Source organism: Girardinichthys multiradiatus, chromosome 12 (genome assembly GCF_021462225.1).
Source record: "Girardinichthys multiradiatus isolate DD_20200921_A chromosome 12, DD_fGirMul_XY1, whole genome shotgun sequence".
NCBI lineage: Eukaryota > Metazoa > Chordata > Actinopteri > Cyprinodontiformes > Goodeidae > Girardinichthys > Girardinichthys multiradiatus.
Window position 1 is genome coordinate 1,689,465 of NC_061805.1, and position 21,405 is coordinate 1,710,869.

Genomic DNA, 21,405 nt, shown 5'->3' on the forward strand with positions numbered 1-21,405 from the left:
ATACTAGTAAGGGCCAATCATTTCTAACAAACCTGATGCTTTGCAGTGGATTTTATTTGGGGGCATCAGGGTAAAAGGTTGAATACAAATAAAGACAAATCAGTTAATGAGTCAATGATTGACACACAATGACCTCAAAATCTGTTTCATATGAATATTTTATTCAAGAGTAAAAAAAAACTCCAGCATGTATGGCAATACAATAACAGCTTATGCTTGGAAATATTTAAAGGGAATTTTGTTTTTTACAGAACATTCAGACTTATTAAATGTTTATCAGCCCATAAATTAATGAGTGTGAAAAACAGTCTCAGTACTTTCAACACACTTGAAGTTATTACTTTAAGTATGTGCCGCCCAGACTGCGGAGTCTTCTTGACAAGAACCGGAGCCAAACACAGCCAACATGTACCTAAGGTTTTTATTAGGAAGAAAATGTATTACAAGCTTGTCAGTGAAAGGTGAGACTGGGTTCAAAAAGAATGGTAGTTAAACCAAACAGGAGATATTTTAGCCAATGCTAACCCTGACATTATTACTCAGAAATCATTTCTAAGGAAACCTTTAGATAATTACAGGCCTGGACTCCTTCTCCTACAACATAAGGTAGAAGGTTTACTTCTACCAATCGTTACAGTGCTGCAGTCTGAGGGCTAGAAAAAGTTATGGCCATTTCACTTTTTTTGTGCCCTACTTATAGAACTTTATGTTTACACATCTTGCACCTAATTTCTGATTTTCCTTATAAACATGGAAAAAAAGGAGGCGCTCAAGACTTTGGCACAGTATGGCTGGCGTTCGTACTTGGAGTCAACTCTGCCTAAGATCTGCCAAGGGTCACAGCAAATATTTCCACAGCAAAGCCACTTCTGTGCAGTGTGGACGTAGTGACCGCTCCATCTCAAGCACTGTGAGATCTGGCTCTAGCTGAAATAGAAAACCTTCTGGTGAAATCATTATCAAAAATGCTAAAAAATAGATTTTTCCCCAAGTGGCACTTTTGAAGAGAATAATGGCTTTTCATCATTTAAATCTCAAATAAAAATAAAAATCTAAATGAAGATTTCAATACATTTTCAGCACATCTTTGGCTCAAGAACTCTGCTGAAACACATCATTCAGGGAAAGGTCTGAGTTCTTGTAGGCAGGATTAACATCATGTAAACCTTAGAATGATTTGAGGACAATCATCACTGTTTATATCACTATTCTAAAGGAAAAAAATAGTCAATGGGCATCACAATGACCACAGTGACGAGAGTGAGCTACATAAGCACATGTAAAAACAGTTTGAATGAACTGAATGTTGTCTGAGGCAAGATTAAAGGCACATGTGAGAACAACACAGAAGAAAAACACATGAAGTTCAGAAGAGTTTGGCCCCAGTCGAAATTCCAACTGTTGTTTAGGTCAGAAGGAGCATGTAGACCACTCCTCTTCCCTGCATATGAATAACTTCAAGAACACCAAAACTAAAAGAAATCCACAAAGATCACTACTAAACTTAAACAATTACCTTAAGTCAGTCAAATTTGAAATATTCACAAGAAATCAATATATTATTTTAACTTCATAGATCACATTTTCTCTGATAATAAAATGACACATGTACTCTTACTCTGCAAAATATACACAAATATCCCGAACCGTTTCCACTTTGCCCTCAGGCAAGTTTTAGCTCGAGTTTGTTGGCTTACTCAGGGTGGCTTGTTACAGCTGGAAAATGACCATGATAGTGATAGTGACAGATGCTGCATTCATGTGAATGGGAAAGAAACAAAAAAGGACAGGAGGTCCAAGGGGTTTGGCAAAGACTCTGAGGAATGTTTGCACTGTGCAACACCAGCCAGAACTGCTCGCTCTGTATTGTGCAAAGTGTCTGAGATCCCTTTTATTTGCTGAACCACTTTATGCTGTTTTAATGCATCTGAATTCAGTCATAATGGAAGTGTTATAACAAGCCATCCACAGCAAGGCAGACGTACCAGGAGCAGCTGGCTACTCTGATAATATTTTATCTGCAGCAGTATCATCCTTCTCATACAGTAAATAAGACTCCTTTGTTTGGCTCATCCACAAACCACTGAAGTAAATTCATCTAAATTTGTCCTGTCTGTAATAAACAGGGCAACAATTTATAGAAGAGGTCAACCAAGCCACTGGCTGCTAAACAAAACCATCTTGGCCATTTTGTACTTTTACAGCTAAACTTGTTTTCTACATAACTTTTAAATCCGAAAAGAAGCGGTCGGTTGCAGAACGTTCCGTACGGATCCTGTAATTCAATTACATGGATAGAAAATAGAAATAGTTCATGGAATGGTATGAAATGGTATTAGGTGGGGAGGAAATGGGGGTCCAAAGAGCAAAAAGGGTGAAGTGACCCACAGCCTTACCAAATACAAATACTTTTCAACAGACCGATTTGATTTCTCATTTATTTAGCATCTGGACCTACTTGATGCTACTTGTCACTGATATCAGGAAAATATAAGGAATTAAATGCTGTTTATACATGTCTTCACAGTATTTATGTTGTATTACTTGCATTGCTCTTTAATTAAAAAAAAAAAAAATCCATTGGCTCAAGTACAGTGAAATATTCTGTATTTTCTATTAAATATTGATTTTAAACTTCACAATCTTCCAATAAAACGTGTTTGTGGTGTTGAACAGCCACATTTCCTGGAAGACATGAATGCTGCACGACTGTGTGCCCCGCCCCGTCAGGAAGCTCTGGGCTGATTTTTTTCAGGGGGCGTCTGAAAAATACCTCAGTCTAATGAAGTTACTCAGGATGAGAGCTGCTTGCTGTTATTCTGAGCGAAACCCAGAGGCAGGTTGTATGGTTGGTTTCTGTTCTGATGGAATGTGGAGACGAGTCTGCAGTCATTCACAACTGCAAAGATGATACTGGTTTCATTTCATAACAACAGATGAAGGTCTAAAAACCTTCTTAGAAACAAAAAGTGGATGTTGCAAAACTTGACCAAGCAGCTCCAGCAACCTCATAGATCAACAGAGCAATTGGATTTCTCATTTATTTAGCATCTGGACCTGTGGATCTCCAGTCAATAAATAAAAACGGCTCAGCCATGAATATGACTTTTAAATTCCTACAATGTGTCAACTGTATGAAGGAGCCTGTTTTCAGGGTCACTGTTCTGCTCACACAGACAGAGATGTTTCTGATGTCAAACCAACCCTGAGAAGTGTTCTGTGTCACAGTGACTATCACTCAGTGGAAGGCCATATGGGCAGCGGGTGAGCCTCAGTGTTGAAGACGTACTTGTCAAGGCTGATAAGGTCGAGGTTCTCGGAGAAGAGCAGGTACAAATATTTCAGGGTTTCACCCAGGAAGAAGCTCTCCATCTTGTCTCTGGGACTTGGATAATCCGGATCGCGCACGTTGTTGATGGACGTGTAGCCACCAGAGGAAACCTGAGGGCCGATAAACAGATTGACACTAGTTACAGAAGGTTTCAGCTAATGGATGGAAGGCACTAAAGCATTTAACAACATAATGTGTATATTCTGGTGTTAAGTTATAAACAGAGTGGACTAAAACAATAAGAACTCATCCTGACAGGGAACATAAAGAAAAAGAAATTGTAAATAGGTAAGGCTGAAGGTAATGCTTCATCCTGTTAAACAGGTGTCTATTGAGATGAGACTGGTTAATACTTTAGGCTTTCAGCTGTTGTCTGTGATTTCTGTAGGGGAGGTGGCTTACAGCCTCACACTTCTGACCTGGAAATAACATGTTTAAAAAGATCAAAACAGGCTGGAAACAGTTTTCTCTGCCTGTTACTGTAACAACCTTTTCGTTAAATGATGAGTGTGTTACGCTTCATTTATCTATCAGCATGTTTTTATGCATGAGGGAGCCATAGAGCCTGGGGCTTATGATAAATTCAATTTAATTTAATTTATATAGCGCCAATTAACAGGACGTCGTCTCAAAGCACTTTACAAAGCTACGTCATTGAATGCATCATCAACAATTAACTGTTTTAAAGTTACTTGTTTGGAGTTGTGAGAGTATAAACTAGACTGAATGAAGATACCTAGAGGGGAAGTTGGAGCCACACAGAGGAGCAAAACATTCTCTTCTTCTTTACTGAAACAAGCATCTGCAAAATTCTCCCTCTAAGACTGACCCATTTAGAGCTATAGTTGGTGTTTAACATAAAGATCATTTAGAAATAACTGCTCTTTGGATCTCCAGGGTTACATTAAACTCCCTTTTGCTGGCCAAGTATTTTTTTTCCCACTCTCTTCATGAGATGCTGTCTTTAAGTGCCATTCCTTACGCTGCAACTCATGACAACTTCTTCCTATCAGGGACGTCAAACCCTGTCACATATGACTTGGTCTGACTCTAGCCCGTTTGAAATGATACTTAGTCCCATTTGATTTTCATTTCATCATACTAACCTTGGTGTACTTGTTAAAATTCTGCAGAATCTCCCAGCCCCAGTCCTGGTATTTGGGATCCTTTGTGAACCTGTACAAATAGAAGAGACTCTCCACAGTTTCTGGTCGAAGAAGGTTGTGTCTGTCAGCAGGCTTTCAGAGAGAGAAAAACAGGACATGGACTTGAAAAAAAGACAGGTTAAAAGCAAAAAACAGAGGCATGAAATCATTCTTGATTTTCTCTCTGTAATATCTGCAGAATTGTTTGATTTGCCTTCAGTTTGAATCTAATTTACTCCTTTCTTCTTTAATCGTCTTTTAGGTTCACTGACACCTCATAGCTGATAGCAAAGTGTTGAAATGACAAATCTGACAAGTGAAGAGTCATCAAACAGTTATTTTATTTCAGTAACTCAATTCATAAAGTTTTTATACATGAATAACACACAGTGATATATTTTAAGCATTTATTTTTATTAATTATGATGGTAATGCCTTGCAGGTAATGAAATCTAAAATTCTGTTTCTCAGAATATAATATGACCAATAGAAAAGGATGCCGAAATGTTATGTTATACCTTCACATCAATGTCTCTGGTGCTGTCCTGGTGCATAATGAAGTGAACGATCTCAGGACTGAGGCCAGTCTCCATTTGGACGTACATCTGGTAGCAGGTCTGCATCAGCTCCTTGGCCAAATCCATGTGATCAGCCGGCAGTCCGTTGTGAGCACCAAGGGCCAAAGTGCCGGGCAGGAAACACACAAGATGATCCTTAACAGAAAAGAAATCACAGACAGTTCTGGTTAGTGACCACAGAACAGGTAAAAGCAGCAGGAATTGTCCATACACTTAACTTGGAAAAGTAAAAAAAAAAAACATCTACCTATATTTAATTGTACTATTTAATTGAACTGTAAACCTACTGAAGAGATACAATTCTGATCGGCAGTGCCTAGTGCTTTACACTAGAGGATCTTTGAGGATGAAACTAGGGTAGACTATAGGCAGAGTATCTTCTGCTTAGCTGTTCTACCTGTAGGTCTAATGATGGAACACTGCTTCCCTTCAGGCAGCTTCTCCAAATGCTGTAAAGAACCTCTGATGACCTATCAGGGTCAGTGGACCTTGATAGTCACATTGATGTAACCGTGCTTGGTTACTCAATGTAACCTATCCTATTTTAACCAAACTTCAGTGAAATAAGCCTAAAAAAGAAATTGTTCCCTTGTAAAAAAAAAAAAAAAATCGATGTTCATTTTATTTAGTGCACGATATGTCTTTGTCAGCAACAAGATGTACTCAGTTATACTGCATTGCCAGATTCTCCATAGTAATAATAAAAGCAGTTAACTGTTACCATTTTAGGACTGAACTGTCCATGTGAAAGCTCCCCAACAAATACAAGGCCATTTGGTGAAGACTTCTGCAGCAAGTTCTTCTTTACACCCTCGATGGCCTGCAGATAGTCTTCCAAAAACCTGAAGATCACCAGGACCAAAGAAGAAGTACTCAGTAACAGCAGTATAATAATCAGTCGAACAACTGGGTGCCTCTTGTTTATGAAGCTTAGTTAAGAATGTAATCTGATAACAAATAAACTACATTAAATTGATCTCTGGTAATAAAGTAAAAAAAACCTTATTGTTATTTCTGACCAGGACATGTCATTTAAATCCCATAATAATTTCACCTCCAGAACATTGCCAGAATTAGAAATATCCTGTCTAGGAGTGACACTGAAAAACTAGTCCATGCATTTGTTACTTCAAGGCTGGACTATTGTAATTCTTTACTATCAGGATGTCCACAAAATGCAGTTAAAAGCCTTCAGCTGATTCAAAATGCTGCAGCAAGAGTTCTGATGAAAATTAAAAAGAGAGATCATAATTCTCCTATTTTAGCTTCTCTTCATTGGCTCCCTGTTAAATCCAGAATAGAATTTTAAATTCTCCTCCTCACATATAAAGCCCTTAATGATCTAGCTCCATCATACATCAGAGATCTGATTGGTCCATATGTTCCTAACAGAGCACTTTGTTCTCAGACTGCAGGTTTACTGGTGGTTCCTAGAGTCTCTAGAAGTAGAATGGGAGGCAGATCCTTTAGTTATCAGGCTCCTCTCCTGTGGAACCAGCTCCCAGTTTTAGTCCGTGAGGCAGACACCCTGTCTACTTTTAAGGCTAGGCTTAAAACTTTCCTTTTTGATAAAGCTTATAGTTAGAGTGGCTTAGGTTATCCTGAGCTATCTCTGTAGTTATGCTGCTATAGGCTTAGGCTGCTGGAGGACATAATGACCACTTTCATTCTCTCTGGTACATTCTCATACTACTCTCCAATTTTGCATTGTTTGCTGTTATTTCAGCCTTTAACTCTATGTTGTCTAGAAGCTACATCTGACCTGGCTCTGTGTTTAGTTGTGCCACATTCCTGGAGGAGGACATCAGCTAAGCTGCTGCTGCCAACAACTTGATGCTCACTTTATACAGATTATATACTTTATACAGACACACTTTGCCCTGTCTTTCAGTGTTTAACCCTTTCTCTCTCCTAGACATAGCTACTGACTGAACTTCTACTGTGACTAACTGTATGTTCCCTCTTTCATACTCTAGACTTGAAAATTGGCTCAGAGTTTATCTGCTTAGCTGTCTTTCTCTCCTAGATGAAGCCTCTAAAGGAACTACAACCATTAATGTTTCACCTTTCTTTCCATTAGAAAGTACACCTGGATCAGTGCCTCTGTGTTCTTTTTGTGTCTCTGCTCTGTTCGGTCAAACCCCCAGTCAGTTGTGGCAGATGGCCGCTCACACTGTGTCTGGTTCTGCTGGAGGTTTCTTCCTGTTAAAAGGGAGTTTTTCCTCTTCACTGATGCTACATTCATTCTTAGAATGAGGGATTGCTGCACAGTCAATGTCTACTGTGTCTCTACATGCTCATCCAGGAGGAGGGAATGCTGCGGGTCACTGACTCGATGCAATCTGTTGTGTTTCCTTAGATAGAAAATGTTTTAACCAATTTGAATAATAAACTAATGTGACTGCACTGTTTGATAGTTAGGATTAATTGGGATGTTTGTACCTGAAATCTGTATGATTCGGTGGAACTGACTATATAAAGTACCTTGAGACGACATGTGTCATGAATTGCCCCTAAATAAATAAAACTGAATTGAATTGAATTAAACATATATATATATATATAGTCAGATTCAATAAATTCAAATACTATTGAAATTGTATTTATTTTAGTAACTGAATTCACTGAGTCAACCACATTATCTAAATGAATTCCTGACAGACTGATGTTTTCACTCACTGGTTCTCCTTCTTGCCCCCTTGGATCCATTGCTTCAGCAGGTATTCATAGTAGCTGTCTGCTCTGGCTCCCAGTGTGTAGATGCCCTGATGGCTGAACTGTCCACTGTTAGTGTTGATGAACATAGGCACAAGACCATCCAGCTTGCCGTCCAGCTTGTGAACCTGGTTCATGACCTCAGCTACTGCAGCCTATAGAGAGGTCAGGCGAATTAAACTTTAGACATTGCTGTGACAGTCGTGGACCGTATCATCTGAGTTGTGGTACACTTTCAGAACTAAACATGGGATTTGGAATGTGAAGTTATCTTGGCTCCAGAAAACAGGCCACTGGTTTGAAGTAAATGCCAGCAGTTCTTGGAAGTCTATGCTTTGATACACATAGCTGCCACTAATCAGAAACAATCTGAGGTAAAGACACATTTCTTTGGAACTGTCTAGATGAAATTCACACCAAACAGCTCGAGTAAATATAAAGAAACCACAACAATTTAGCTCATAGATTATGTGGAATAAGTATTGAACACATGAAGAAAACGAAGCAATATCATATTATTATATTTGCAAAGGATGGATCGGACTAACATTACTAATACGTTTGAAGCTCTATGCTTTCAAACTGTCTTTCCCAATAATACATTTAACAAGCTGTATGAAACCTCATATTTTAGATCTTATGGACCAAGATACTAAAGCATCAGGAGATTGATGAGGACATCTGAGGATGGAAAACAATGACAACAGCCAGAAGAATCTCCCAGAACCTTAAAGATTTGAATACTTATTCCCTGTTTTCTTCCACCTTTTCAACCAACAGCCCATAATTTAAGGACTATTTTGTTCTGATTTGATTACTTCACATCTGTTGATTATCTGCGTATGATCTGATGTTAATTTCATGCTGATGGCTTCATTAGAAGTAAATTTACTGAGAAAAGGTGACAGGTTTAGTGCATGTGTTCCCTGCTGTACAAACATGGTTAGGTTCTGAAATTCTGGTTTGATGTGCGTTACATTTTTCATGATTATCCACGCCATAAGCCTAATGAGTAACACAATCGACTTATATTACTTAAGTAAAAAAAAAAAAAAAAATCCATTTTTGGATTTTATGTGTATAGAAGTTAAAAGTTACAATCCGCTGCTGTTTAATGGTAAATATCTGAACAGCATAATGACACGTGTGTGTTGAAGCAGGCAGAGGAGAGTGTTAGTTACCTGGTACTGAGGTTCCTGGGTGAGCCGGCTGAGCTCCCTGAACTCCAGCTGAATGCTTGTAACTTCAGCTACAGTGCTGTCAGAGGTCCAGCGAGGGGGGTGGGCTGTGCCTTTACCGATGTTTACATCAGAGTAGGGAATCTTGGACTGTGTGTTAAAGGCTGGCATCAGCCTGGAGCCAATGTCTTTCTGTGGAAGAAGAGTAGCAGTTGAATGCAGCTGAGGGACAAACTCACCAAAAATATCAGGGTCAACTAGTGGATATTTTGGGGATAAGAAGAGTTTCCGCTTTTTCTAGCTTTAGCTAACTATGTATCAGCCAGCTTCATTTCCAAACCACAACTCTTACTTATGAGCTAAGATCAGCTAATTTCAGTTAAATGAGAAAATTCAATTCAACATGTTTTAAGCAGAAATGTGCTCACTGTGTGATGCTTGAAACAGTGGTTGGGAGTACTTTGATCTGAAACTAAAAATGGAAGAAATGGACAGATCGCTGCCATCTTCATCACTGTGACTTGTACAGGTCCTTCTCAAAATATTAGCATATTGTGATAAAGTTCATTATTTTCCATAATGTCATGATGAAAATGTAACATTCATATATTTTAGATTCATTGCACACTAACTGAAATATTTCAGGTCTTTTATTGTCTTAATACGGATGATTTTGGCATACAGCTCATGAAAACCCAAAATTCCTATCTCACAAAATTAGCATATTTCATCCGACCAATAAAAGAAAACTGTTTTTAATACAAAAAACGTCAACCTTCAAATAATCATAGTACAGTTATGCACTCAATACTTGGTCGGGAATCCTTTGGCAGAAATGACTGCTTCAATGCGGCGTGGCATGGAGGCAATCAGCCTGTGGCACTGCTGAGGTCTTATGGAGGCCCAGGATGCTTCGATAGCGGCCTTTAGCTCATCCAGAGTGTTGGAGTCTTGAGTCTCTCAACGTTCTCTTCACAATATCCCACAGATTCTCTATGGGGTTCAGGTCAGGAGAGTTGGCAGGCCAATTGAGCACAGTGATACCATGGTCAATAAACCATTTACCAGTGGTTTTGGCACTGTGAGCAGGTGCCAGGTCGTGCTGAAAAATGAAATCTTCATCTCCATAAAGCTTTTCAGCAGATGGAAGCATGAAGTGCTCCAAAATCTCCTGATAGCTAGCTGCATTGACCCTGCCCTTGATAAAACACAGTGGACCAACACCAGCAGCTGACACGGCACCCCAGACCATCACTGACTGTGGGTACTTGACACTGGACTTCTGGCATTTTGGCATTTCCTTCTCCCCAGTCTTCCTCCAGACTCTGGCACCTTGATTTCCGAATGACATGCAGAATTTGCTTTCATCCGAAAAAAGTACTTTGGACCACTGAGCAACAGTCCAGTGCTGCTTCTCTGTAGCCCAGGTCAGGCGCTTCTGCCGCTGTTTCTGGTTCAAAAGTGGCTTGACCTGGGGAATGCGGCACCTGTAGCCCATTTCCTGCACACGCCTGTGCACGGTGGCTCTAGGATGTTTCTACTCCAGACTCAGTCCACTGCTTCCGCAGGTCCCCCAAGGTCTGGAATCGGCCCTTCTCCACAATCTTCCTCAGGGTCCGGTCACCTCTTCTTGTTGTGCAGCGTTTTCTGCCACACTTTTTCCTTCCCACAGACTTCCCACTGAGGTGCCTTGATACAGCACTCTGGGAACAGCCTATTCGTTCAGAAATGTCTTTCTCTGTCTTACCCTCTTGCTTGAGGGTGTCAATAGTGGCCTTCTGGACAGCAGTCAGGTCGGCAGTCTTACCCATGATTGGGGTTTTGAGTGATGAACCAGGCTGGGAGTTTTAAAGGCCTCAGGAGTCTTTTGCAGGTGTTTAGAGTTAACTCGTAGATTCAGATGATTAGGTTCATAGCTCGTTTAGAGACCCTTTTAATGATATGCTAATTTTGTGAGATAGGAATTTTGGGTTTTCATGAGCTGTATGCCAAAATCATCCGTATTAAGACAATAAAAGACCTGAAATATTTCAGTTAGTGTGCAATGAATCTAAAATATATGAATGTTAAATTTTCATCATGACATTATGGAAAATAATGAACTTTATCACAATATGCTAATATTTTGAGAAGGACCTGTAGACATGGGGACTCACAGCTTTGTCCAGGAACAGGCTGTCTCCGGTCAGATGGTAGGTGCTCAGCAGGCCTCCCAGGATGCGTATGGTACTTTCAAACAGATTAACATCAACATTTTTGTTGAAGGTGAGCTCTGTTGCAACCCATCGCCTGGCTTCTTCAAACTCTGAAAGTCCACAGAAGCAGTTTGAAAGGGTTCCATGGATGACATTCCCTCTCACATTTTCCCAACTAAGTTTATTATCTGTATTTTCCTAAAGTTTAAAAAGCAAGTTTTCAAAAATGAGAAGCTAAAACACATTAACAGATACAGGGGTTGGACAATGAAACTGAAACACCTGGTTTTAGACCACAATAATTTATTAGTATGGTGTAGGGCCTCCTTTTGCGGCCAATACAGCGTCAATTCGTCTTGGGAATGACATATACAAGTCCTGCACAGTGGTCAGAGGGATTTTAAGCCATTCTTCTTGCAGGATAGTGGCCAGGTCACTACGTGATACTGGTGGAGGAAAACATTTCCTGACTCGCTCCTCCAAAACACCCCAAAGTGGCTCAATAATATTTAGATCTGGTGACTGTGCAGGCCATGGGAGATGTTCAACTTCACTTTCATGTTCATCAAACCAATCTTTCACCAGTCTTGCTGTGTGTATTGGTGCATTGTCATCCTGATACACGGCACCACCTTCAGGATACAATGTTTCAACCATTGGATGCACATGGTCCTCAAGAATGGTTCGGTAGTCCTTGGCAGTGACACGCCCATCTAGTACAAGTATTGGGCCAAGGGAATGCCAAGATATGGCAGCCCAAACCATCACTGATCCACCCCCATGCTTCACTCTGGGCATGCAACAGTCTGGGTGGTACGCTTCTTTGGGGCTTCTCCACACCGTAACTCTCCTGGATGTGGGGAAAACAGTAAAGGTGGACTCATCAGAGAACAATACATGTTTCACATTGTCCACAGCCCAAGATTTGCGCTCCTTGCACCATTGAAACCGACGTTTGGCATTAGCATGAGTGACCAAAGGTTTGGCTATAGCAGCCCGGCCGTGTATATTGACCCTGTGGAGCTCCCGATGGACAGTTCTGGTGGAAACAGGAGAGTTGAGGTGCACATTTAATACTGCCGTGATTTGGGCAGCCGTGGTTTTATGTTTTTTGGATACAATCCGGGTTAGCACCTGAACATCCCTTTCAGACAGCTTCCTCTTGCGTCTACAGTTAATCCTGTTGGATGTGGTTCGTCCTTCTTGGTGGTATTCTGACATTACCCTGGATACCGTGACTCTTGATACATCACAAATACTTGCTGTCTTGGTCACAGATGCGCCAGCAAGACATGCACCAACAATTTGTCCTCTTTTGAACTCTGGTATGTCACCCATAATGTTGTGTGCATTTCAATATTTTGAACAAAACTGTGCTCTTACCCTGCTAATTGAACCTTCACACTCTGCTCTTACTGGTGCAATGTGCAATCAATGAAGACTGGCTACCAGACTGGTCCAATTTAGCCATGAAACCTCCCACACTAAAATGACAGGTGTTTCAGTTTCATTGTCCAACCCCTGTAGATTTGTGGTGCAGCAGTAAGGAAGTCCAGTTGTTTACAGATAGATGTTCTAAACATCAGTATACCTTGCTTGAGCCCAAGGATCCACATGGTATCCAGGGCATCAATCAGTGTGAGACCGAGACCGAACCACTCGCTGTAGGACCTGGAGATGGGCCTGAGCTCGTCACGGCCCCAGGCATAGTCTCTATAACCCTTCCAGGCATGTCTGAAAGCTTCCCGCACTGCCTCTATCCGGCTTGTTTCTGGAACACACGGCCCACAGTTTATTGGTGCAGACAACTTTGCAGACTGATTCAAAAACATGTTTTAACTACATTATAAAGTCTTTTTTTTTTTTATCTCTAGGAAAGGTCCTAAAAACATGAGGAAAAACACATGCATGTATCGACACAGGAAAGGGTAAAACCTACAATTACCTGAATCCTGTGAATGTTTGAGGTGAGGTGAATCCTCCTTGTTTTCTCCATCTTTGTTGCCGTCAGTGGCCTGATCAGTGTCGATCACTGCACCACGCCAGCTGAAAGTCACCATTAATTAAAAAAAGAAACATTCATTTCTACATTCAGGTGATTTCACTGATATTTAAACATGGTAAGTAAAATGTGTTGTTTGCATATTATCAAAGGGTACATGGAGACAATGTGGTATGAACCTCAAACATCTGGAATGAGTTGCTGTACTTCCAACTCTTACCTGATGACTCTGTCCTCCTCTCCCTCCATCCTCACGTCAGCTGCCTTGTCTTCAGACAGGATATTAGATGCGTTTCCTTTATTCTGAAGACGGTTCTGAAGGATGGGAGGTCCTCTCTTATTGGATAATTTCCTCTGTCAAATAATGACACAACAACAACTATCAACAGATTCCATCTTTCCTTTAGAAAACCTAATATCTCCTAAAGAAAAGCAGATAAATCCACATAGGTTGAACTGCTACATGCTCATCCAACCCAAACGGGAGCCATTTGCTGTAAAGACAAACATATTAGTCTGTTAATTATTCGTAATTTAATGCTTTAATTTAATTTAATGCTCATTTAAATGGACTTTTACCAGTTGCACAAGATGTGGGGGAATAAAATCTATTTTTCAATTCATTGAGACCCATAAATGGACGACTGTGAACTGACCGAGAAATGTCAAAGGTTAACTAATAACCTACTTTTGGTTGCCCTCACCCTTCGACAAGGCAAACCAGATTATAAAGTTCATAGCAGTTTATTGGCAAAGTGTTTGCAATGGTTGACCGTCGTTGAGAACCAGGGCTTTTGGGCTATAGAGTGCTTAGGACACAAAGATCTCCACACTCTAAACCAAAAATAAACCAAAATAAAGCCAATTACTGAAAACAGGTGGGATAGCTCCAACATGTGTTACATGGACAGCCACTGTCATGGAAACATCTGTCAACATGATGCAGGGCAGCTAGTGGGTGCCAAACAAGAACAGTAGATGGCAGCCACAGGAGTGTAAAAGAATGTAGAAGAAGAATGGCAGGATTCAGTTCTGCATACTGATTGAAAGACCTTAGACTCATTTATTTTTGAGTAAGCTTAGTTGTTTGTGTACAGATTGTTTAAGCATTATTTTATTTATTGATTGTCTGAAGTATTTATTCTCCATTTCTTTTTTAAAATAAAAGGTTGTGAGCTCTTCATCATTAGCGGTGTGCAGCGGTGTATGACGTTTAATCACATCAGAGCCTATCTGAATCATAGGGTTCTATGATTTCCATGTTGCAGACAATGCGGACAGAACTGCAGAATTTAACAAACAGGAATCCACTATAAAATGCAGAGTCTGACAGAATTTGATGATATAGGTGAATATGGGATAGACATATAGCAGTTTCTGAAGTCTTTTGGCCACTGCAGCCCCTGTACCTGTCGTTACATGATTAGGGAGGGGTTGTCTCGGCTCTCCATAAAAATAGGGTTAGGATGGGTTGATGGGGAAATACTTTTAAATACCTTGGAAAAGCACTCAACATTCTGCTGAGCTGCACAACTTTGTCATATTTGTAAAAGCTGAATAAGTGAAAAGGTGAAACTGTTTGGCTATTGATTTGCTGAATTAGTTTTCTCTCGCTCCCTCACACTTATTCAGGAAAAAAGAATGGAACACGTGGAATTTAGGAAGAAATACAATGAAATTTGGAAAATAATAAAGTGGTTTTCATAGGGCCCTAGAATCGTATTCGTGCCTAAACATGAACCCTCCTCAATTTTGCTACCGGTGAATTTATTAAAAAAGGTGAATTTCCTAAAGAATAAATTTATCCCTAAATGTTTCTGTTCATTATTGTTTCTAAGTGTTTGCTGCTGCAATAAGAAAAAAAACCGTAAGGTTTTGAAACATTTTCACAAAAGTTGCTACAGGTTTTGTCTGAGTCTGTATATCGTGTGCCTCACTGGTTATCTTACTATAGATAAGATGATTTTATTTTGCTTTAGTGCTCCTGTGAAATTCTGTAATTTCCTTTGGAACAGATATCCTGCTTGTGGTGATTCTAAGCCAGATATCTAACCTGAGAGAGCTGTTCAGGCAGCGGATGTTGGCCCTGTTTGACTGGCTCAGGAAGCACATGAGGTCTAAAGGGTCTCAGAAGGATGCTTCTCTCTGCGTCCTGCTCTCTCTCTGTAAAGCCTTGACAACAAACAACACAACAGGCAGTATTTACTCCATGGATTATGAAATATTAAAATAAATGTGGCCAGGCACATAAGACCAACTTATCATTCAGTAAGCATGCAGCAAAAACAGCTCCCCGACAGCACTGACAACCAACCAGGGACTCAAAAGCAAAAGGTTATTCTGTTAACATACGGGAAAGCTACCTCTGAGGTGTTTGGCAACAGTGGGGTAGGAAGCCATTCCACAAATGAAAAGCAGTATGAGTGTGAACAGGGCAAGACTGCGCTGTAGCCTGGACAGTTGCTTCCATTTCTGAAGGCACACAGGAAGGGAAAGATGAAGAACAGTATAGATTTTCAGTAAGACTCAATATGGTTAATAGTTTAATATGCGCTGTTCCTGAATAGAAAACTAAACATTTCCAGCCACTACTGTATAACAATTAAGCAAGGTAGAACATAAACAATACCTAAACAGAGACAGAAATATGTTCTGATATGGCTGTATGTGATAATAAGGTTTTAATAATAAACAGATCATTTCCCCCTTGATCCTAGAGGCCATGTTGTCTGGGGCTTAAATGCCCCTGGTAGGGTCTCCCATGGCAAACAGGCTCTAGGTGACGGGTCAGACAAAGAGCGGTTCGAGAATCCCTCATGACGACTACAGAATCGAGGCACGTGACGTCGCCCGGTACGGCGGAGCCGGGGTCCCACCCTGGAACCAGGCCTGGGGTCGGGACTCGTCGGAGAGCGCCTGGTGGCCGGGTTGCTCCACGCGGGACCCGGCTGGGCCAAGCCCGAACGAGAGACGCGAGACCATCCCCCAGTAGGCCCACCACCTGCAGGGGGAACCATGAGGGACCGGTGCAAAGAGGATTGGGTGGCGGACGAAGGTGGAGACCTCGGCGGCCCGATCCCCGGATGCTTAGGCTGGCTCTAGGGACATGGAATGTCACCTCGCTGGGGGGGAAGGAGCCTGAGATTGTGCGGGAGGTCGAGAGATATCGACTAGAAATAGTCGGGCTCGCCTCCACGCACAGCGTGGGCTCTGGAACCCATCTCCTTGAGAGGGGTTGGACTCTGTTCTACTCTGGAGTAGCCCACGGGGAGAGGCGGCGGGCTGGTGTGGGTTTGCTTGTTGCCCCCCAGCTCAGCCGTCTCGTGTTGGGGTTTACCCCAGTGGATGAGAGGGTCGCATCTCTGCGCCTTCGGGTTGGGGAGAGGTCTCTGACTATCATTTCGGCATACGGGCCGAGTGGTAGTGCGGAATACCCGGCCTTCTTGGCGTCCCTGTCCGGGGTGCTGGATAGTGCCCCTCCGGGGACTTTATTATTCTGCTGGGGGACTTCAACGCCCACGTCGGGAATGACAGTGACACCTGGAGAGGTGTGATCGGGAGGAATGGCCTCCCCGATCTGAATCCAAGCGGTGTTTGTTATTGGACTTGTGTGCTAGTCACGGATTGTCCATAATGAACACCATGTTCAAACATAAGGGTGTCCATCAGTGCACTTGGCACCAGGACACCCTAGGCAGGAGGTCGATGATCGACTTTGTTGTCGTATCATCAGACCTTCGGCCGCATGTTTTGGACACTTGGGTGAAGAGAGGGGCTGAACTGTCCACTGATCACCACCTGGTGGTGAGTTGGATCCACTGGAGGAGGAGAAAGCCGGACAGACTTGGCAGGCCCAAGCACATAGTGAGGGTCTGCTGGGAACGTCTGGCAGAGCCCTCAGCCAGGGATGTATTCAACTCCCTCCTCCGGGGGAGCTTCGACCAGTTCCCGGGGGATGTTGGAGACATAGAGTCCGAGTGGACCATGTTCTCCACATCTATTGTCGATGCTGCTGCCCGTAGCTGCGGCCGTAAGGTCTGCGGTGCCTGTCGCGGCGGCAATCCCCGAACCCGGTGGTGGACACCGGCAGTAAGGGACGCTGTCAAGCTGAAGAAGGAGTCCTATCGGCTGTGGTTGGCTTGTGGGACTCCTGAGGCGGCTGACGGGTACCGTGGGGCCAAGCGTGCCGCGGCCCGGGCTGTGGCAGAGGTAAAAACTCGGACCTGGGAGGAGTTCGGTGAGGCCAGGGAGAAGGACTACCGGTTGGCCTCGAAGCGATTCTGGCAAACCGTCCGGCGCCTCAGGAGGGGGAAGCAGTGCTTCACCAACACTGTTTACAGTGGGGGTGGGGAGCTGCTGACCTCGACTGGGGACATTATCGGGCGGTGGAAGGAGTACTTCGAGGATCTCCTCAATCCTGCCATCACGCATTCCCTGGTGGAAACAGAGGCTGGGGACTCGGGGCTGGACTCTTTCATCACCCAGGCGGAAGTCACCGAGGTGGTTAAAAAGCTCCGCGGTTTCAAGGCTTCGGGGTTGGATGAGAGCCACCCTGAGTACCTCAAGTCTTTGGATGTTGTGGGGCTGTCATGGTTGACACGCCTCTTCAACATTGCGTGGCGGACGGGGACAGTGCCTTTGGATTGGCATACTGGGGTGGTGGTCCCCCTTCATAAGAAGGGTGACCGGAGGGTGTGTTCCAACTACAGGGGGATCACACTCCTCAGCCTCCCTGGTAAGGCCTACGCCAGGGTATTGGAGAGGAGAGTCCGGCCGATAGTCGAACCCCGGCTTCAGGAGTAGCAGTGTGGTTTTCGTCCCGGCCGTGGGATACTGGACCAGCTCTATACCTTCTACAGGGTACTCGAGGGTTCATGGGAGTTTGCCCAACACATGTGTTTTGTGGACCTGGAGAAAGCATTCGACTGTGTCCCTCGTGATGCCCTGTGGGGGGTGCTCCAGGAGTATGGAATCAGTGGCTCTTTACTAGGGGCCATCCGGTCCCTGTACGAGCGGAGCAGGAGTTTGGTTCACATTGCCGGCACTAAGTCGGACCTGTTCTCGGTGTATGTTGGACTCCAGCAGGGCTGCCCTTTGTCACCGGTCCTGTTCATAACTTTTATGGACAGGATTTCTAGACGCAACCAAGGGCCAGAGGGGTCTGGTTTGGGGACCAAAGGATTTCGTCTCTTCTTTTTGCAGATGACGTGGTCCTGCTGGCCCCCTCTAGCCAAGACCTACAGCATGCAGCGGGGCGGTTCGCAGCCGAGTGTGAAGCGGCTGGGATGAGGATCAGCTCCTCCAAGTCCGAGGCCATGATTCTCGACCGGAAAAGGGTGGTTTGTCCTCTTCAGGTTGGAGGGGAGTTCCTGCCTCAAGTGGAGGAGTTTAAGTATCTCGGGGTCTTGTTCACGAGTAAGGGAAGAATGGAGCGGGAGATCGACAGACGGATGGGTGCGGCTGCCACAGTAATGGGGGCGCTGTGCCGGTCCGTTGTGGTGAAGAGAGAGCTGAGCTGAAAAGCAAAGCTCTCGATTTACCGGTCGGTCTACGTTCCTACCCTTACCTATGGCCATGAACTTTGAGTCATGACCGAAAGAATGAGATCCCGGATACAAGCGCCTGAAATAAGCTTCCTCCGTAGGGTGGCCGGGCACTCCCTTAGTGATAGGGTGAGGAGCTCGGCCATCCGGGAGGGGCTCGGAGTAGAGCCGCTGCTCCTCCACATCGAGAGGAGCCAGTTGAGGTGGCTCGGGCATCTATACCGGATGCCTCCTGGACACCTTCCTCGGGAGGTGTTCCAGGCACGTCCCACTGGAAGGAGGCCCAGGGGACGGCCCAGGACACGCTGGAGGGACTATGTCTCTCGGCTGGCCTGGGAACGCCTTGGGCTCCCCCCGGAGGAGCTGGAAGAGGTGTCTGGGGAGAGGGACGTCTGGGCGTCTCTGCTGAGTCTGCTGCCCCCGCGACCCGGTCCCGAATAAAGCGGAAGACGACGAGTACGAGATCATTTCCCCCTTTGATTGAATCTCTCATGTTCATTCAGCTGGGGAGAAAAATGTTGCATACAGTCTTTTAGCCTTTTAGCTTTAGATGCTTATTAAAAAAGCAAAATACCCATAAAAACTGTTATTAGTTCATGTTGATGTGAAGTGATGCCGACGGATGCTGTGTTGATGCTGGTCATACCAGCGACCTCAAAGATTAATATTATCATTTTTCTTCAAGCACAAGAAAAATTCCTTACCACAGAGGACTTAATGAGCTAATAATCTCTATTAGAAAGATTGGATTAGAACCAGCTCTTACCAGTAAACTCCCAAGGATTATTAATGTCATTTGATTTGTTTTTCTCTGTATCATTGTAATGTTTTTCCTCATGTACAGCGCTTTGAGTGCCTTGTTGCTGAAAAGCGATATATAAATAAACTTGACTTGATTTAAAGTGTGAGCTTGAATCACTGCATGTTAAAAGAAGTACATGAAGTCCAGACAGACACGTGTCCTTGACTCTACAATGGTGCCTCCATGTTTATAGATGGAATTATACTGTGAATATCTCTGACTTTCAAAGAACAATTTAGGACAGTTTTGGCCCTCAGTAAACCTTCACCTTTGATGATATTCAACATGAGAATTTAGCGACCATTCAAAGTTGTTTTGAGGCTTTGAGTGACCTTAGGTTTTTCCCACTTACAATAGTGTGTAATTGTTTTCTTCCAATAAGCTACAATGTGTATCAAAATGCTTAAAGAAAGAAAAGGGTCCTTGACAGGTTTGGGGGGGACACAGAAACCTACTTACCCTCCAGCAGGACTGCCTCCTCCACTGCTTGTTATTGTTGTAGCTCCTTCTCTGTTGTCCAGTGAAGTGGACAGACACGTAGTCCGGTCGGCTCGGTATCTGCATGTCTGTGACCAAGCATTGACACAGAAGTCGTGGTGGTAATATTAATGCAAACAGGGCAACGTCAATAAATCAGGCAGTGTTGCCAGAATGGGCGGGTTTCCCCCTAATTAAGTTTCTTTTGAACACGTTTGGTTGGAGAAAATAGCTTCGGGCTGGTTGCTAAAATTTGGGCTGCTTTTCGCTACATAGGCTTTATAGAACATGGCGCCGCATTCTTTATTACGATGTTAAAAAGGTGTTGAGATTTGGGCGGATTTTTATTGAGGCGGGCGGGTTTTATGCTGTTTGGCCTGGAAACTGTCAGATCTGGCAACCCTGGATCAGGCAGTAGCTGCAAGAGCGGCTCTGACAAAACTAACGTCAAATCGAAAAGCAAAAATAAGTATTATCTAAAAACAAAAGCTATGTTTAAGGACACAGTTTGGCCCCAATGTTAGTTACTTTCATGACCCTGATATACGAAGCTCTGTACTCTTAGCTAAAATGTGTTGGTAGTTAGCATAGCACAGCTAGCTCAGCAAAAACAACTATTTTCATCCGTCTAGCTTGTTGGGTTAACTGAACACTGTTAACATTACTGTAACATTTACATGGGGTGACAAGATAATTACTTCCATCATTAAAGCTTTCTCGACATTTCTTCCTAACTAACTGGACCAAGTCATAACCCGAGGCCTACCATCACCAAAGGTAAACAAAGGAGCTCTTTGTAAGTACAGCACAGTGACTATTCCTACAGCGGTACTCCACTTAAGTGTTAAAAGGTTAACAAGACAGAAACAGATATGAAACTGTCGTTCACTTACTTTTAAACCGCGTAGTCCTCACAGATCCGCCACAAGGAGAGTCACATCAGTCGGTGTTGACCACGTAGGTCTTCTCATGTCTAATGATGTTTAGGAAACTATTACTGTAACAGAAGTTAAAAACAAGTTCAATTTGAAACCGACTATTCAAAATACTGGCTGGATGTCACCCACTTGTAGCTGTAAATGGGATGCAGCTCACCGACAACATTGTTACTATGCTGCTTTCAAAGACCTGTCCAAAAAAACGGAACATTTAAGCAGGTGACAGGATTTTTCTGGCAGAAGAGTTTTTTTTGTTTTTTTCCGGATGACCATGCAGATTGTGAATATAATGCAGAAATAATATCGCCACATGGACGTGCTTACACAGGATGACAGGATGGTTAGTTTCTGATGGTAATGCTGCTCTTTTAAGATGTTCACCCACTCTGAGGACCCCGTTGTCAACCTCTGGATCAAGTCTGTACAGATGACTGTCTTTAGTGACAGTGAGACTGTCTTATTGGCTCCAGATGTCAACTTCAAACCTGAAAAATCAAATAT

The 21,405-nt window shown here is 43.1% G+C and overlaps 1 protein-coding gene across 5 annotated transcripts; it reads right to left on the reverse strand.

Moving 5' to 3' along the window:
* Nucleotides 1–140: 140 nt before the first annotated feature.
* man1b1b (mannosidase, alpha, class 1B, member 1b) lies at nt 141–21,192 on the reverse strand. 5 transcript variants are annotated; one of them, XM_047381926.1, is made up of 15 exons: nt 21,034–21,180; nt 20,860–20,963; nt 19,949–20,055; nt 15,508–15,616; nt 15,198–15,316; nt 13,365–13,498; nt 13,088–13,188; nt 12,734–12,913; nt 11,104–11,252; nt 8,951–9,139; nt 7,734–7,924; nt 5,776–5,896; nt 4,995–5,189; nt 4,438–4,569; nt 141–3,441 (listed from the first exon to the last, which is right to left on the reverse strand). In XM_047381926.1, exons 3-15 carry the CDS (start codon nt 20,051–20,053, stop codon nt 3,235–3,237), a joined length of 1,932 nt encoding a protein of 643 aa, XP_047237882.1. In that variant the 5' UTR covers nt 20,054–20,055; nt 20,860–20,963; nt 21,034–21,180; the 3' UTR covers nt 141–3,234. The 5 variants fall into 5 exon arrangements, with proteins under 5 accessions (XP_047237882.1, XP_047237881.1, XP_047237880.1 ...); XM_047381925.1 differs by having other exon boundaries at nt 21,062–21,168; XM_047381924.1 differs by having other exon boundaries at nt 20,860–21,188.
* Nucleotides 21,193–21,405: the final 213 nt, after the last annotated feature.

Bases quoted from the DNA above. Each gene is read 5' to 3' on its own strand.
- man1b1b (XM_047381924.1), bottom strand. From the start codon at position 20,053: ATGCAGATACCGAGCCGACCGGACTACGTGTCTGTCCACTTCACTGGA. The intron at 5,190-5,775 runs GTAACAGTTAAC...TTTTCTGTTAAG, and splicing joins GACAGTTCAGTCCTAAAATG to GATCATCTTGTGTGTTTCCT. The intron at 4,570-4,994 runs GTATAACATAAC...TCTCTCTGAAAG, and splicing joins CCAGAGACATTGATGTGAAG to CCTGCTGACAGACACAACCT.